General features: G+C 43.0%; 1 protein-coding gene across 4 annotated transcripts in view; it reads left to right on the forward strand.

Moving 5' to 3' along the window:
- The first annotated feature begins 12,238 nt into the window (after positions 1 to 12,238).
- Positions 12,239 to 18,710, forward strand: part of LOC149318725 (renalase-like) — a 171,492-nt gene continuing 165,020 nt past the window's right edge. For all 4 annotated transcript variants that reach the window (XM_089510348.1, XM_089510349.1, XM_089510350.1 and 1 more), the window contains exons 1-2: positions 12,239 to 12,378; positions 15,347 to 15,458. In XM_089510348.1, coding sequence (XP_089366474.1) covers positions 12,255 to 12,378; positions 15,347 to 15,458 — 236 coding nt within the window. In that variant the 5' untranslated portion in view covers positions 12,239 to 12,254. The remainder of the gene's footprint in view (positions 12,379 to 15,346; positions 15,459 to 18,710) is intronic.

Consider the following 18,710-nt stretch of genomic DNA (forward strand, 5'->3'; position numbering starts at 1 on the left):
AAACTTTTTATGCCCTAGGCAAGTGCCTATGTTGCCTATAGGGTGAGCCGGCCCTGCTCTAGATCTTTTTTGTTTACTGCTCTCAGCATTCTCCTGCATTGGCAATGCTAGCTAGGTCTGATGGAAGTTGTGAGCTAAGGGCATCTGGAGAGACTTGCAGCAGAGGGATGTGATGCTGTTGCACAGAAAGCCAAACATATTTTAGCCTGCATTAACAGATCCATAGTTTCCAAGACAAGCAGTGTTGCCAGTTTCTGGGATTTTCCCCAGAAATTGGGAATTTAAAAAGTTTTTCCGTGTCATTTCTGGGATTGTTAATTTCCAGGAAGATTCTGGGAAATTCAGCCTTCAGGGAAATTCAACCTTCCCGGCCAAAAATACCTTCCCGCCCCCAAAAAACCTCCCGACATATCTCCCATCCTGGAAGTCCCGCCCCTTTAGCTTTGCTCAGTTATCCCCCTCCCACTTAACCTTGTAAGGAAGGGTCTAATTAGGGGAATTTTAATTAGCTTAATTTGCTGAGAGGGGGTGTTACAAGGAACCTGCGAAACCGCTTTCCAAACTGTCCTTAAGAAATAGCGCAGAGACAGGCTTCTTCAATTAAAGTCTAAATTTTATTAAAAGGGAAAAAATCACACAGCAACACAGATATACACACACTCATACACGGCTCAGGGAAATCAGAAGGTGGAAATAAGGGAAAGTTTGAGGCAATACTAATGGCTATACTTACTCTAGAGCAGAGTCAGCAGACCTTCTCCTGGAATCCAATAGAGTGATGTTAGGGGTTGAGACAGTCATAAAATGACTGGGCCAGAGCTAGACCAGAGTAACAGAGTTCCCCCCTTCCTCCAAATTAACATAATGAGAGCAAGAACCTGTGAGTTTTTAAAGAGCAAAACTAAGCTCTGACAAGAGATGCATAATTGCTTGGGTGACACCTGGAAAGAGGTTTCTGATTGTCTTGGTGCACTAATTCAGTAGGACAACAGTCGAGGAGAGGTGTTAAACTCATCAGTTGGAGCAAACGTAGGGTTGCCATAATTCTCTACTAAAAACCGGGACAAAATGTAGGACAAAATTTAGACCAAAATATAGGACAATTGTAGGATAAAATTTAGCCCAAAATGTAAGAAATATGGAGGACCTTAAATGTCCTACATTTTGGGCTAAATTTTATCCTACAATTGTCCTATATTTTGGTCTAAATTTTGTCCTACATTTTGTCCCGGTTTTTAGTAGAGAATTATGGCATCCCTAAGCAAACGTTACACCTTTTCTGGGTTATTTGGATTAAATGATAGTCTCATCTGCAACTCCCAGATTATCTAGAAGGTATTATATTATATATCCTTTCTCAGATATGTTTTCTCTCCCCCCCCCTCTCTTTTTTTAAAAAAGAAACATGAGCAACAGTGTGCTAAACGCATCGAACTTAAGGATGAATATATGGAATAGCAAGTAAGTTTCCTGGTTCTAGGTCATTCACTTCTTGGTTGGGTCAAGAATTTCTCAGCACCCCCTCATAAAAAGGGTCTCAGCATAATGCAGCCTAACGCCTACCATTAATTGGTCCAAAACAATTCTGCAGATTCAGATTCCACAGGAGGCAATTAAGAAATTAAGCCAATTCAGAAATTACATCAGTCTGAAAGATGATGTCAGAATAATGGAAAAGACACTGCAGCCCACTCTTCTTTGCCAAATTGTAGCTGAGATGCACTGACGTAATTGCTCTTGCGGCTGGGAAGAAGAGTTCCAAAGGGCAATGCTACCCTCTGCTGGTTATTCATAGTATTATTCATACAAACTTCCCCAACTGCTATAGAATCATAGAATCAAAGAAGTTTATTGCGTAGGCCCTAAAACGGTCGCGCTGCATCCTAAAACGTGTGCACGCAGGGGCACGCACGGAATGGGATGTGTCATTCTCAGAAATGGCGCCCTCTGGAATGGAGGGAGGATGTGATTGGAATGCCTGGTGGCAGTGGTGGCGTTCCAGCGTGCAGTAAAATGCCGTCCTTAGCCCCATCCCATTCCGTGCGCGCCCCCGTTTTAGGACGCAACAGGCCTGTTTCAGGGCCCATGCGATAAACTCTATAGAGTCGGAAGAGATCCCTGATCATCCAATCCAACCCCATTCTGCCATGCAGGAACTCAGAATCAAAGCACACACCCGTGACAGACAGACACTCAGCTTCTGTTTAAAAACCTCCAAAGAAGGAGACTCCACTCCGAGGAAGTGTGTTCCACTGTCAAAGTGCTCTTACTGCATAGAGGTTCTTCCTAATGTTGAAGTGGAATCTCTTTTCCTATACGTTGTTCCAGGTTGTATTCTCTGGCGCTGCAGAAAACAAAGCTTGCTCCATCTTCAGCATGACATCCATTTATATATCTAAACAGGGCTATCATATCACCTCTTAACCTTCTCTTCTCCAGGCTAAACACCCCCAGCTCCCTATGTCTCTCCTCATAAGGCATGGTTTCCAGACCTTTCACCATTTTGCTCGTCCTCCTCTGAACATGCCCCAGCTTGTCAACATCCTTTTTGAATTGTCGTGTTCAGAACTGGACATATAGTATTCCAGGTGGGGCCTGACCAAAGCAGAATAGAGTGGCACTATTACTTCCCAAATGAAAAGGAAGAACAGATGTGTACAGGAGCCATGGTCCGGCCTCTTTGCAAAGGAGCATTGTGGCTTTCTGCACAACATGGAAAACTGAGGGGAGGTGTGGTGGAAATTCCTTTTTGAAATATAAAAACTATAGAAAAATGGAGTTACCTTTGTCAGCCAGAGAGATGGTTTTTGAAATAAAGGCTTGGAGTTTAGTGAAACTAGAGCAAAGGAATAGTGAGTGCATCTTGACCTAGATGGAAGCTGGCACCAGTAAAAAGACATAACATAAACTACTGAGATAAGGACATTCAGAAGCAAGGTTAGGAGGAAAGCCACTGAATTCCTACAGGAGGGGGTAAAGAGTGATGATGCAGTTTTAATGTATGCATGTATTTCTGTTCTGATTGTAAGAATTCTATATGTTTAAATTGTAATTAGCCAATCAGGTGTATTGAAGAAGCTCCTTTGTCTTGAATAATATAAAAAGAGCCATTTTGTCTTGTTCGGGGTTCTCAGCTTTTGGAACTTGAATTCCACTGAGTTCAATGTTTTCCTTTGTCGACAACTGGAAATAAACTTATGGATTTTCAATTATTAGGTCCTCTTGCTGATCCTTTTGCTCTGCAAAAACCTAGAAATCTAAGTATCCTGAAATTTCTATTACATATTTGGCGAGCCAGCCAGGAGGCAAGGCAAGCAGGAATTGGCAAAGAGTGGGAGAAATTAACTCCTTCCTGGCTGTACATGTTTCTACCTACTGAGTAGATTCTTATCAATGCCCTGCGCGCACTTCAATACCTTTTGATTGAAGAGGGATAAGATAAGGATTGGCTCAAGTGGTGGAGTCAGAGTCTAGCCAAGGAGACCACTTAATAATTTGAAAATTCACTGGGGGGAAAAGGAAAGGGAAAAGTAAAAATAAAAAGAAGAATCATCTCTTCAGGAACAGGTAAAGTATAAAATATAGGAAAAGTGCACTAAAAAGGGAGCCTCGTTGACCGGTCCAAATCTTTGGATGCGAGTGGGAGAAAGGACCCCCTCCCTGTGTTAGCTGAGCCAGTAGCAAAGGTTCTGCCCAGAGAAGCCTTCTTGCCAAAACTCAGGAACCGGGCCCCTAGGGAACATAAGTAAGGAACTGGGAACTGAAACATTGTGATGTAAGAATTGATTGCCAAAGTGTGGAATTAGTGTGGAGAAGTATAAGGCACTTGCTCAGTTGTGCTGGGGGTAGTTAATCTACTGATCTCCAAGTGCCAATACATTGTTGACCTTTTGTGTGGTGGCAAACCTTTCCCTTCTGTGGTGTTTTGTTTTAAATAGCTAGAAGTTAGGTGCTGGTGGAGAGTTGGAGGAGAGCATTGGTCTATTGTGAGTATAAATTGTGGTTGTGGTATTTTGTTTCATTCTGTCTGGTTGTGGTGGATGCTCCAGTAAAGACTGTTGAGTTCCAGTAAAGAGTAAAACGTGGGTATATAACGTGTGGAATTTGTCTGCTGATTAGTGTCTGAGATTTGTGGGTTTTGCAATCTGTCCTGTGTGTACTTTTAAATCCTAATCCTATAGTGTTTGCGCCTGTTGAAATTGTGCTTGTGGTCTTTTGTTGTTTTGTGTCTAAGAATGGCTGAGGGAGGTAAAACTCCTTTGGGTTACATGGTTGGTCATTTTGATGAATGTTTTAGGAAAGGCATGGGGAAACATTTGAAAAAGGAGCGGTTAATCTTTTTGTGTAAAGATGTTTGGAGTCAGATTTTGCCAAATTGGCCGAGAGAGGGTAGTATAGACATTGACATTGTCTTGCAGTTGTATTCTAAAACATTGGAGTCAGAAAGAGGGTTACTCAATGATTATTTGTATATTTTCTATTGGTATAAGACTGTTGAGAAGAGCCCACCTGGGTTGAATAGTTGCAGAGAATTGGTGTTTAGAAAGGATGAGAGATTAATTAGTATTAAAGAAGCTGTGTTCAAGATTCAGATTGATTTGGCTCAGATTGTGGAAGAGATAGAAAGGATAGAGATAGACTCTGTAGAGAGAGGTGCAAATCAGGGAAGAAGGCCCTCACATGACAAGAAAAGTTGTATTTTGAATTAGCTTTGTGTGTTAGACAGTGGCCAGGAGCAACCCAGAGGTAGAAACTTGTTGTTTGGAAAAATTGAAATTGTTTAAATTATAAAAATTGGAAATTGCCTTTGTGTATATTGTGGATAAATTTTGGGGAAATTGGTGTTTTAACTTGAGGTTTTCATGATTTTAAATGATCAGTGCCTTTGGGAAAGTTCTGCCCTAAATTTGAATGCATACCCATTTAAAGCCAAAGGAAAATCTAAATTGAATATTAAGCCTGTGCCTTCCCAAAGACATTGCAAATTCTTTTGTCAGTGAAAGTTTTAACAAGATGGGCAGAAATAAGTGCTTTATAGTGTTGTTGTTATGGCATAGTAATAATAAAATAGTGAGTTTTAAGCTTAGCTAGTAAGCTTCAGCTGTGGCCTGATTTTGTAAACTGGACTGTGGCTGGAAGTTATCTAAAAGAGGAGAAAATTGTGAGAAAGATAAAAGAAAGTGTTTGAAGGTATGAGGATGTGAAAATGATGGTGTGTGAAAGTTGAAAGCTTATGGAGCGAGTAGCAAGTGGATAATGGTTGGAATGCTTACAGAGGAAAGTATAAACAAGGTTTGTGTTGTGAAATTGAAGGCTCAAGCATGTTGTAAAAGGTTTGAGTATGTTTAAGTGCTGAGAAAGATTTAGAAATGAGTTTGGTGCAGAAGGACAAAGTGGTTTGAGTTCTGGCTGGAGTTAGAGAGAGAAAGGGGGGTTACAGAAGCCCACGGTTTGCATTTTAAAACTTTTCCTTTGGCTAAGGCTAGAATAGTAGAAGCCTATAAGGGGGAGTTAATGAAATGTGGCTAAAGTATACCTTTAATGTATTCATAACATTCTAATAACTTGTCAATTAGTATTTTTCAGTGTTTTTGCTTTTCCTTTGCCTGAGAAAAGGGGGGGGGGCACAGATAAAGACAAGAGGAGCGAAGTTTAAGCCCCACTTACAACCGGAAGCTGAGTGGGCTCTACTTTGCCATCAATCAAGAAAAGCTAGGCTGCACCTTTCCAAGACTCCAGGTGCTCTACGCCAGCTCCTCTGAAAGAAAGATTTCAAATGCTCTCTATCACCATTTTTCTCTTTTATGATTTCCTATATGTTTGTTATAAGTGATACACAAAATAATAATAAGAATACACATACAGGTGCATGTCCCATTTTCACACCCCGGAAGCTGAAATGGGCACCACCTTGGACTTCAATCAAGTTTGAGCTGAAGCTCCATCAAAATATTATTTTTTTCAGAGACATTGCCTCTTTTTCTTGTCTATATTCCTTGTTTGTGTTCTCTATTTATGTTTCTGTTTGTTGTCTGAGGTTTTTATAAGTGATTAATGCTAAAAGTGATAAAGTTCAATCATACATATTCTCAAATCAAATCACATCCCAAAACATAAGCCTACATATACATGCACATATGTTCCTGACATAAGCAATAAACATATGATTTTCACAATAAAGTTAATAAAGCAACCCTATTGAAAAGAAGAAATAAGCTCATCAAGCTCCATGATCAAAGACATAATTGTGTTTGTCGTCAGGATTCCTATTGTTAACTGTGGAATTGGCATAAAATTCAAGTCAAGCATAGTAAGTTTTTTCTCAGGACGCTCTTTGAAAGGAGGGAGACCTTTATACATCTGGAGATAGTCTTAAAGTGTGAAGGCCAGATCTATTCTGATTAAATGGCATTACACAACAAGAGCTATTCCATAGTGATCTCCCTGAGGAAACGTGAGATGGAAGATCCCCCTGGAGTGGAGGAACATCTGAAACATGGTGGCACCCTGGGCATTCCTATTCTGTTATGAGAGTAGTCCAGAGAAGCATAGTAACAGTTGCTTGGCAAGAGTCTGTAACATCAGGCTAAAAATTATAGTTTCTCAATGAGAGGTGATTCTGACAGCAGATACAATATTCTTTATAGTGGAGTTTTCCTATTGAATCATGAAACAAATACACAATACATCACTATTAGAAGATTAGCTTGGTGTCCAGAGTAAACTCCAGAGAATCAGATCCAACAAAAGTGTCAAAGGGTTAAAAGCAATGAGAATATGTGTGTTTAACTAATGCTATACACTGTCTTTCTGAAATTGGACGCCTGGAAGATGTTATTGCCTGGTGATGGTAAGAATATTAATATTTTGGTAACTGCTAGACAGTTTTGTTTTGTTCTGAGTTTAGTGTCATATAAACATAGTTAATAGTTGATAGTATCATGCAATATGAATATTGATGAAACATCAAAAGGGGGGAATGTGGTGGAAATTCCTTTTTGAAATATAAAAACTATAGAAAAATGGAGTTACCTTTGTCAGCCAGAGAGATGGTTTTTGAAATAAAGGCTTGGAGTTTAGTGAAACTAGAGCAAAGGAATAGTGAGTGCATCTTGACCTAGATGGAAGCTGGCACCAGTAAAAAGACATAACATAAACTACTGAGATAAGGACATTCAGAAGCAAGGTTAGGAGGAAAGCCACTGAATTCCTACAGGAGGGGGTAAAGAGTGATGATGCAGTTTTAATGTATGCATGTATTTCTGTTCTGATTGTAAGAATTCTATATGTTTAAATTGTAATTAGCCAATCAGGTGTATTGAAGAAGCTCCTTTGTCTTGAATAATATAAAAAGAGCCATTTTGTCTTGTTCGGGGTTCTCAGCTTTTGGAACTTGAATTCCACTGAGTTCAATGTTTTCCTTTGTCGACAACTGGAAATAAACTTATGGATTTTCAATTATTAGGTCCTCTTGCTGATCCTTTTGCTCTGGAAAAACCTAGAAATCTAAGTATCCTGAAATTTCTATTACAGAGGGGGTTGGAGTGGGGTATTGTTTTGTTTTTTCGTTTTGAACCACGAACTCCCGGTTATGTGCGTTCATTGCTTCCACTCTGCAATTTTATTTGCGCAACTTTCTGACAGGTGTCTCGTGGCATTTCTCCCAGTCTTCTTTGCTTGATCACATAGTTCCTTGGGACAGGGAGGGCAGGCAGGCCTGAAGCCCCCTAGCCCCAGTGATCTGGAAAAAAATGGAGCATGCTCAACAATTTTCAATCAAAAGTGTACTAAGAAATATTTAGTCTTCTCGTCTGTCTGACACTCCCGGAAGGAATAAAGCCTGCTTCCATATTTTATGCATATTTATTTGGGAATAATCTATATTGACTGAGAGCTAGCGCAATATAGTGGTTTGGTTGTTGGACTGTGATTCTGGAGACAAGGGCATTTATCAAACGGGGGTTTTCCCGCTCAGAACCACAGTGAGTGCGGATTGAGCAATGCGAATTCACGTCATAATGTTCATGTATTTTCACACCTAGTTGTTTTCAATGTGAGTCCCTTCCATGGGGCTTCCGTGGGGCTTCCGAACTAAATCATTACTGGCTCCTCATTTGGGGGAGTTCGCTAAATAAGTGGATTGACGGGATTTGCATTCAGGCTCGGTTCGAATTCACTGCAAATTGGTCTGGTGTGGAATGCCAGTTTGCTTGTGCTTTGGAACCACCGCAAAGCCCCCGGGTTGCAAATTTCCCATGATGCCGTGCTGCAATTTTGCCCCATTTGCTTCTGGTGCTCCCCCCTGAATGAATAACGTGGACAGGAGGCATGCTGGCGAGGAGGGGGGGAGATTGCAGGGGGAGAGAAAGGGAAAAGAGGGGGGCAAAGAGAGAGAGAGTGGGGTTAGTAAAGTTTCTAAAGGACTCTTTGGGTGTGGTGGGGGGCAGGACGTCCTCCAAAGTGGGGCCAAGGTGGAGGCAGGATTTACTTCCAAGTAGAAATGTAGTTTCTACACTGATTATTTTACAGTGAAAGAAATTCATTATTATTATTATTAAAAATTCTTTCACTGCAAAATAATAACAATAATAACAATAATTTTGCCAGTGGGTGATACATTCAGATGAAACAGAGGGCATGTAGAGATAGGTGACATTCCCTCTCATTCATGTGAGGCTAGGGATGGAGATCCAGATGACAGATTTGAAGAGAAAGATACAGGAGGCTGGAGGGAGAGAGGGAACTCCCAGAATTCCATAGCCTCAAGCCAATGACCTCACAACAAACTCCAACTCCCATAACGATAATAATTTATTTTTAAAAGAATAATAATAATTTATTATTTTAAAATAATAATATTATTAATAATTAATTTTTAAAATAATATTAATAATAACAATAACAATAATTTAAGTTATTAGTTTGCTGAGGCACCAGAGCTCTCTGGTAGAGAAGGCTCAATGTCTCAGGACACTACAGTTCCCAGAATTCCATAGCACTGAGCCAGGACAGTTGAAACCGGATTATTTCCCCAGTGCAGATGCAGAGGCTAGCATTCACATGAAAGTGGAAAGGGATGGGAGGTAGATTTCAATCCAGATGAGAGATGTATGTGAAGGAAATGAAACAGAAGGCTGGAAAGAGAGATGGAACTCCCAGAATTCCATAGCCTCGAGCCAAGGACCCCACAACAAACTCCAACTCCCATAATAATAATAATAATAATAATAATAATAATGTATTATTTTCAAATAATATTAATAATAATAATTTAAGTAATTAGTTCGCTGAGGCACCAGAGCTTTCTGGCAGAGAAGGCTCAATGTCTCCGGACACTACAGTTCCCAGAATTCCATAGCACTGAGCCAGGACAGTTAAAGTGGAGTTAAACCAGATTATCTCCACAGTGTGGATAATATGAGGACAAGAGGATAGATCTTGATGTGGCTGAAATGGAAAGGGGCTCTGACACAGAGGACCCCTTTGAATTTGGCTGCCAGGGATGGGGAAATAGAAGGGAGGAAGAAAGGGGAAGCTGTCATTCCCGTGAAAGTGGAGCCAGGCTCCCTTCTTCACCCCGGAAGTGCATAGGTTCAAGATGTGTCCAGAGCTCCACTGAACATGCGCAAGGGTCCCAATTCAAATCAAGTTGAATCCGCATAGTATGCACCGGTGTAGTAATACAATTTGCACTACACTCCGCTTTGCATGAATCCGCATCACGTGACTTGCCTTGAATTTGATTCCCCCTCGATTCGGAAGGGCAACCAGGTGTGATAAAACACTCACGTTATGACGTCAATTCGCATCATTCGACCGGCAGTCACCCCGATCTTAGCTCCAATAACCTCAGTGTGATAAATGCCAAGGGTTCGAATCCCTGCTCAGCCATGAAAACTCACTGGGTGACCTTGGGCAAGTCACACGCTCTCAGTCTCAAGAGGATGGCAATGGAAAACCCATCTGAAGGAACTTTCCAAGAAACCCCATGAATAGATTTACCTGAGCAGCCAGCGCCATAAGTTGGAAACGTCTTGAAGGCACACAACAACAACAACATCTTGCATTGAGCTCATGGAGGGACTTCAGCATTGTGCTTGTAGGGGTGTTCATATGTAAGGAGTTTTGAATGATAACAGTGGAAGTGATTTGGTATTAAATTTAATTTAACTCTTATTTAAATTCTGTTTTCCCGCGGGATCTCGCTAGTGTAATAAAGCTCATGGTTGTGCCAAAAAGCTTATGGCTGAAGGAACCATCTTATTCAAAAAGCCACAAGGGGCAGGAAGGCATTGTGACCAGGTGTCCTCACCACAAAGGAGGACAAGGCACCGCCAAACGGAGGATCTTCAAGGGAAAGAGAGCCTTTGTGGCTGAAGAGCAGGGTATAAATACTCACAATAAATAAATAAATGTAGGACATGACCAAATAAAAGCTAAAAACACTCAAATAAAAATAGAAATATAAATTCATGCTTCTTAATTCTGCTCAAAATGGAGGATGTTAAATGGAATTCCTCCTGGACAGAAGTCTGAAATGGAGGCTATGTCCAGAAAAAGGAGGACTTGTATTAAATTGCAAAATGAAGGTTTGCTTTTGGGAACAGGTATGGTTTGGGGATGTTTTCAAGCTGTGGATAATGTTTGAACCCGTGGATGTGGATGGACAACTGTATCACAGGGTGACCAGATGTCCTTCCTGCAAAGGAGGATGAGGCAAAACCTAGGACACTCAAGAAAAATGTAGGGAGATGACCAAATACAAAGCTAAAAACAATTAACACACATATAAACTCATGCTTCTTAAGCCCGCTCAAAATGGAGGACATTTTGGAACTGCTCCCGGAAAGAAACCTGGAAAGGAGGACATGTCCTGGAAAAGGAGGACATCTATGAAATGGTTGCTTTTGGGAACAGGTATGTTTTTGGAACGTGTGGATAATGGTTGAAGATAGATTACTGCACTACACTCTTATAGAGCTGCTATTTCACTTTAGCTGCTCTGGCTGATTCCTGTTGCATTCTGGGATTTGCAGTTTAAAGGGGAGCATTTAGAATTCTCACACAGAGAGCTCTTAGGCATCACTGGACCACAAACCCCAGAATGCAACAGGAGGCAGCCAGAGCAGCTAAAGTGGAATAGCAGTGCTGTAAGAGTGTAGTGTCATGTGATAATATGGTCAGTGTCTGAGATGTTTACAGTGCTACCTCGGGTTACGAAATTAATTTGTTCTGCGGCGCCGTTCGTAACCCGATACATTTCGCAACCCGAAAAGGCTTTCCGTTAGCGCTGGAAAGCCGCTAGCCGCGCTTCGCATTTGAATTTCGCGCCGAAACACGCCAAAATGAATTTCGTTTTCGTACCCCGGAAATTTCGTAACGCGATCAATTCGTATCCCGGGGTACCACTGTATATGATTTTCATCACCGTTGTCTAAGGCAGTGATGTCCAAACTCTGGCCCTCCAGGTCTTTGGACTTCAGCTCCCAGAAGCCTCAGACACCTTGGCCAATGGTCTGGGATGCTGGGAGCTGAAGTCCAAAAACCTAGAGGGCCAGAGTTTGGGCATCACAGGTCTCACTACACTTTAGAGCTGCTATTCCACTTTTAACTGCTCTGTCTGCCTCTTGTTGCATTCTGGGACCTGCAGTTTAAGAGAAAGGCATTTAGACTCCTCAGCCAGAGCTCTTAGGCCTAGCTGGACTACAAAACCCAGAATGCAACAGGAGGCAGCCAGACTAGTAGAAGTGGAATAACAGTACTATAAGAGGGTAGTGCAGTACTATGGTCAGCGTCTGAAACGTTTATATGAGTAAATGGCACTAGACTCTTTATAGTGCTGCTATTCCACTTTTCACTGCTCTGTCTGCCTCCTGTTGCACTCTGGGATTTGCAGTTTTAGCATCCTCAGCCAGAGAGCTCTTAGGCCTCACTGGACTACAAGCCCCAGAGTGCAACAGGAGGCAGCCAGGGCGGTAGAAGCGGAACAGCAGTGGTTATAAGAGGCTGGTAGAGCAGTGATTTGGAAAGAAACCGTGGATATGGAGGGGCGACTGTATCACTCTCCTCCTCCTCCTCCCTGTCCATCCTGTCCCTCTGCTGGTGGGTTCCGGGAAGGACGGCTTGGGGCTCCGGGCGGCTGCTGCTGCTGCTGCTGTCTCTGGTCGGTGTGCCAAGTAGTCCCAGGAAGGGAGGGAAGGGAAAGGCAAGAGGGAGGGAGGGAGGAAGGGAGGGAGGAAGGATCCAGGCCGGCCATGGCGCGCGTCCTGATCGTGGGGGCCGGTCTGACAGGCAGCCTGTGCGCGGCGCTTCTGCGGAGGGAGCTCCCCCGGGCGCACCTGGCCCAGCTGGAAGTCTGGGAGAAGGCGAGGGGCGCAGGTGAGTCTCCCCCGGGGGCCAGAGGGGAGGCAGGCAGGCAGGGATGAGAAGGGTCTCCCCGCCCAATGGAGGACCACTCAGGACACCCGTGGAACTCTTAGACCCCTGCTTCTTCTAGGTCCTGCTCGGAATGGAGGACCTGGAGGGCCAAATGGGAAGCTAAAAGAGAGGGTCAAAGCTTTAGAGCCCGTGCTTCGTGGTCCTGCTCAGAATGGAGGACGGTCAAGAAAAGTACTCTGCTAGGAGGACTAGGAGACGAGGAAAGGCACGGCTTCAAAGCACGCCTGGAACTCAGGGCATTCGTGCCCCTCGGTCCTCCTGGCCAGGCATCTCAGGAGGACCTTCAAGGGGAAGCTTACAGAAACACTCAGGGTGTTACATTCGGATCATTAGCCAGGCTCAACATGGAGGACGTTCCAGAAGGAGGGAGGACATGCAAAGCTTTAAAAAAGACACTCACTCCCAGGGCATTAAATTCGGGCCTATTAGTCAGGGTTAGAATGGAGGGCGTTCAAGAAAAAAGGAGGACATGCAAAGCTTGCCAAAACACTCCTAGCAATATTCAATCCGTGCCTCTTAGTCAGACTTAAAATGGAGGACGCTCAAGAAGAAGGGAGGACTTAACGAATACAAAGCTAGACACCCTCATAGAAGTATTAAATCCGCGCCTCTTGGTCCTGCTCAAAATGGAGGACCTTCCAGAAAAATGTAGGAGGACATGACAGATACAAAGACTTTAAAAAACACTCATCAATATTAAATTCTTCCTTCTTAGGTTCAAAATGGAGGGCATTTTTGGAATGCCTCCTGGAGAGGAGGTTGAAATGGAGGGCGCGTCCGGGAAAAGGAGGACGTCTGCTTACTCTGCCTCAGAAGCCAAGGCTTGCGTGGGTTTGCTCCAGCTGTGAGCAGGGTTCGAATCCCGGCTCAGCCATAGAAACCCACTGGGTGACCTTGGGAGAGAGTCACATTCTCTCAGCCTCAGAGGATGGCCATGATGGCAAAGCTCCTCTAAAGAAACCTTGCCAATGAAACCCTAGGATAGGTTCGCCTTAAGGTTGCCATGAGTCGGAAACGACTTGAAGACACACAACAACAAGTTTAGTCAGTGAAACCCCGTTGTGCAAGGCAATTTTGATCCGAATCAAAACCGATCTCCCCAGAAAGGAGTTGAAAGGGAGATTAAAATATTATTATTATTATTATTATTATTATGTCATTCCATCCCTTATAGATTGGCTTGGGAGCTATGTTTCTTCTTGTTGTTGTTATGTGCCTTCAAGTCCTTTTTGACTTATGGCGACCCTAAAAAGGGTTTTCTTGACAAGATTTCTTCAGAGCAGAATGACACCTAAACATAAAGGAGGACCAGGCGCTGTTAAATGTAGGACAGTCCCAATGTAGTAGGACCTGACCCACAACACAAAGCTCAAATCACTCATAGCAATAGTAAATTCATGCTTCTTAGTCATGCTGAGAAGAATGGAGGTCATTTTGGCCTCCTTCTTCGATAGGAGGTTGACATGTAACAGGGCCAAGCAAACTTTGCAGTGCTCTATAAATAAATGTTAATGATAATAGTAATAATAATAATGTAGGACGTGTCCAGGATAAGGAGGACATGTCTGGGTTTTCTTGGCAAGATGTGTCCAGAGGAGGTTTGCCCTGGCCTTTCCCTGAGGCTGAGAGAGTGTGACTTGCCCAACGTCACCTAGTGGGTTTCATGCAGGTATCAGAGCCACAAAGGAGGACCAGGCACTTTAAATGTAGGACATTCAAACACAAGGGAGTAGGACATGACAAAAACAAAGCTAAAAACCACTAGTAGGAACATTAAATTCTTTCTTCTTGCTCAAAATGGGAGGACATTTTGGAATTCCTCCTGGATACAAGGAAGAAATGGAGGACGTGTGTTGGAAAAGGAGGACGCGCCTGGTCACTCCTTACAAGTTCTTTGTGACTTATGGCAACCCTATGGGTTTTGATCCATATGGACAGGCAGGATATAAATATATTATTATTATTATTATTATTATTATTATTATTATTTCCTTGGCAGTTTAGCATTGCCTCCCCCTGAGGCTGAGAGTGTGGCACAGGCAAGATCACCCAGTGGGGTTCCATGGCTGAGGGAGGACTCGAACCCTGGCCTCCAGAGTCGGAGTCCCAGCACTCAAACCACTATGCCACACTGCCTTTCATGACTTGGGACTCAGGGGTCCAAAACACACTGGAGAAATAAACCAGTTTGAGACCGCTTTAACTGCCCTGGCTCAGTGCTAGGGGATTCTGGGAACTATGTGACAGACATTTAGCCTTCTCTGTCAGAGCTCTGCACTTCCCAGGATTCCCTAGCACTGAGCCAGGGCAGTTAAAGCGGTCTCAAACTGGATTATTTCTCCAGTGTGTTTTGGTCCAAAACACTGTCCCTGAGGAGTCTAAACTTTGGTGTGTGTTTGTGAGGAGAGTTGTCCTCCCATCTTTTGCCCTGGGTGCTAGGGAATCCTGGGAACTGTAGTTTCTTATGGCACCAGAATTCTCTCTCTGACAGAGAAGGCGCAAAATGATTCACAAAAACTACAGTTCCCAGAATCCCCCAGGGCAGTTAAAGCATCCTCAAAGTAGATTGTTGTTTGTTTCAGCAGTGTGTGTTTTTGTTGGACTAAACTCCCATTCCACAGCAGCCTACTAGAGCCTTGGCTCAAAAGCTGTCAGTTTGGCAACCCAGGGCGAAAAAGATGGAGGACAACACCTCTCTCCTCACACAACAAACACAGGGCAAGAGTGGAGCGAGTGGCTGGGAGGAGGAGGAGGAGGCGGTGGGAACGCGCTGTTACTAACGCCCGCGTCGTTCCTGCCGCTTCGCCTTGTTACTAGGCGCCAAGGAGGGCGCTGATTGGCTCGCCACACTCGGCGCGGGATTGCTTTTCATGAAACCCTTCTTGTCTCCACGCACGTGACCTTCAAGGGGGAAGAATGGCCACCAGCCGCCGAGGCGGCGCTTCGAATGCCGACTCCACCGCCGACCTGGGAGCCCAGTACGTCACGCGGGGGCCCGACTCCGCCCGAAGGCACCCGAGGTGAGCCGAAGATACCCGAGTGGCAAGCTATGCCTGCTGCTGCTGCTAAGCACCATGGCTCCAGGCTGTGAAATGGGAGTTTGGTTCAAAACACACTGCTGAAACAACAACAACCCAGTTTGAGAGTGCTTTAACTGCCCTGGCTCAGTGCTGGGGAATTATGGGAAGTGTAGTTTTTGTGACACATTGAGCCTTCTCTCTCAGAGAGAGCTCTGGTGCCACAATAAACTACAGTTCCCAGGACTTCATAGCACCCAACCAGAGCAGTTAAAGCAGTCTCAAACTGGGTTATTTCTGCAGTGTGTTTTGGGATGGTCTTCAATGGTTGAATGGGTGGGTATGGAGGGATGACTATCTCAGGGTGGCCAGAGGTCCTAACTGCAAAGGAGGACCAGCCACTGCAAAATGTAGGACCTTCAGGAAAAATGAAGTAGAACATGACCAAATAACCCCCCCCCCCCAAAAAAAATAAAACCCTCATATAAATATAAATGTTTGCTTCTTAACCCTGTTCAAAATGGAGGATGTTATGGAATTCTTCCAGGACATTGTCCTGGAAACAAACCACCATTCCCAGAATGCCATAGCCTGGAGCCATGGCAGTTAGAGCGGAGTCAAACCGAATTATTCCTTTTACGTGCGGATGCAGCCCCTGTCTGTCCCTGTTAGTGTTTGGTTAGTTGGTTTTGTCACCCCCCCCCCCCCTTTTAGAAGGAGGCATTCAGGTGATATAACAGGTGAACTTACTTACTGGTGGCATCCTCAGAGGATGCAAAACAACCCAAGGAGAGAAATACATTTTTAAAACAAACAAACCAATCTAGTGTTTGACTTTGGGAGGAAATCACAAACGTTAAAATGGAAGGAGGCATGGAGGTGGTATAACAGTTGGGACTGACTTACAACAACAAATTCACACAAGTTGATATGGAAGGAGGCGTGCAGGTGGCAAGGTTGTTGTGTGCCTTCAAGTCATTTCTGATTTATGGGGACCCTAAAGCAAACCTGTCATGGGGTTTTCATGGCGAATTTCTTCAGAGGGGGTTTGCCATTGCCATCCTCTGGGGCTGAGAGAGTGTGACTTGCCCAGGGTCACCCAAAGGGTTTCCCTAGCCGAGTGGGGATTCGAACACTGGTCCAACATTCATATCACTGCACCAACCTAGCTATTTACTAGAGACTTACTTATTGCTGACATCAGAGTTTATCACACAGGAGGAATTTCTCTTAATTTCAAATGAAAAGAAAGTGGGGTCAGAACGCATTCATGTGAATTCACTAGTTCAGCAAATTTATGTGAATTCAAATTGTGTTCGAACTGACTTCCCATTGCTCGAAAATAGCATGCCCTTGCCCCAAATTGCGTGTGATCACCTCTCACACAATAACATGAAACCCCATGATTGTGTTTGGACTGACTTCCCATTGCCTGAAATTGTGTGTGGTAGTCTATCACGCAATAACGTTAAACCCCATGGTTGCATTCGAATTGCCATTGGATTATACTTCCAATTTCCCTTGTCTGATAACGTCCATCTTCAGAGGCTACAAATCACCAAGAAAAGATACCCATTTCAAAACTAACCAAACAAACCAATCTAGACCTTGACTTTTAGAAGCCAGCAAAAAAAACCCTTTGGAGGATATCACATAAGTTGATATTTTTACAATTTTTGGTCCTTACTGAGCCTTTGAAAAAGAACTTCAGTCTCTATGACATTTGCACCCCTCTCTTCCTCCCTCAGTAGTTGACAGTGCAAGTTATTTTTGAAAAGAAGAGGGCTTTAGTTTTGCAGACATGCTTCTAGTTAACCATAATATTTTTTTTTCCCCTGTGCTGAGAGGGCTCTCTAGCATCACCAGCTCCAAAGAAAATGATTCTGCTTTTCCATCTTTTGCTCCTTGGGATGACAGAGGAGGTGATGATAAAACATGGGAGGATTACAGATGGGAGATGATGTCATCTGGAGCCACTAATATCATTCTGTCCTTGGAGCAGGATGCTTACACGTTTTGTTTTATTTCTTTACAAAAACCTCATTTGGCAGTACCCCTTGTTGAACATTAGTGGTGCTGGTGGTGCGTTTTTGTCTGTGCATGAGAGAGATGGTGCTGAAGCATCCTGAAAACTCAAACTGCCTTTCCTTTGCTTTAGTCACAAGTATACAACATTCTCATTATGCAAAAAAGCTGGAGGTACAAATTACAAAATGGTGTTTAAAGAATTCCTTTGAAAGACCAGATGAGGTTAGTTTGTGAAGTCTGACACGCTGCTTCCATATAGCTCAGGCAAAGCCTAAGGAGTTTATCACACGGGAGGGATTTCTCTTAATTTCGAATGAAAAGATTCAAGCATACACAGTTTGAAAATGTTCCAAAAAAGTATAGATTTACCTTGATTTTCCATTTTTTATATGGGACACAATTTTGCTATGTCATTATATTTAATGGAACACGGATTTTGTTATCCACATGGGATCTTGGAACCAAACCCCTATGTATAACAGGGGTCCACTGTATGTTGTTTAATTGCAGACCTCACCGAAATAAGGTTACATACATACACTGATATTTTTTATATATATATAGAACATGATCTTAATCTGCAAATGGATATAGTTGGTAAACAAGAATGGGGGGGTGGGGAGTTGAAAATTTGTTTTGTTAGCTCAGTGCAGACAGTACATTCTGCATATACCAGACTATTAAATTTGGCTTGGATGGACTTTCAGTTTGATGTTTGGGGCTTTTTTTTTCTTTTTTTTTTTGCAGCTAAGGCCCATAGTGAACTCAGTGTCCACCAACTTCTCTCAATTTCCTGTTTTGACAATGATTTTAGGGGCAGCTCTGTATGAATACATTGGCTGGTGACAGTGTGTGTATATCCATGCTATAGAAAGCTTCACCTGTTCATTTTTGCACACTAAACCACCATAAAAAACACAAAAGCAAGGCAGCTTGGATACTCCCCCCTGCACACACACACACACACACATCATTTCACAGTCTAGAACTAATAATACATATTATGTCTCCCTTATCCCAAATGCTTTGGACTGGAAGTATTTTGGATTTAAGATTTATTTATTAATTTATTTTGGATTTTGGAACATCTGTATTTGCATATATGTACATAATGAAGTGGTAGCACCCAGGTCTAAACACAGAATTCAATTACGTTTCATTTACACCTTATAAACATATACACATAGTACTTTTCTACACAGCATTTTTAATAATTTTGTGCATAAA

The sequence above is a fragment of the Sceloporus occidentalis genome, unplaced genomic scaffold (assembly GCF_023333645.1).
Source record: "Sceloporus occidentalis isolate IW3139 unplaced genomic scaffold, rSceOcc1.0.p SCAF_2, whole genome shotgun sequence".
Classification (NCBI taxonomy): domain Eukaryota; kingdom Metazoa; phylum Chordata; class Lepidosauria; order Squamata; family Phrynosomatidae; genus Sceloporus; species Sceloporus occidentalis.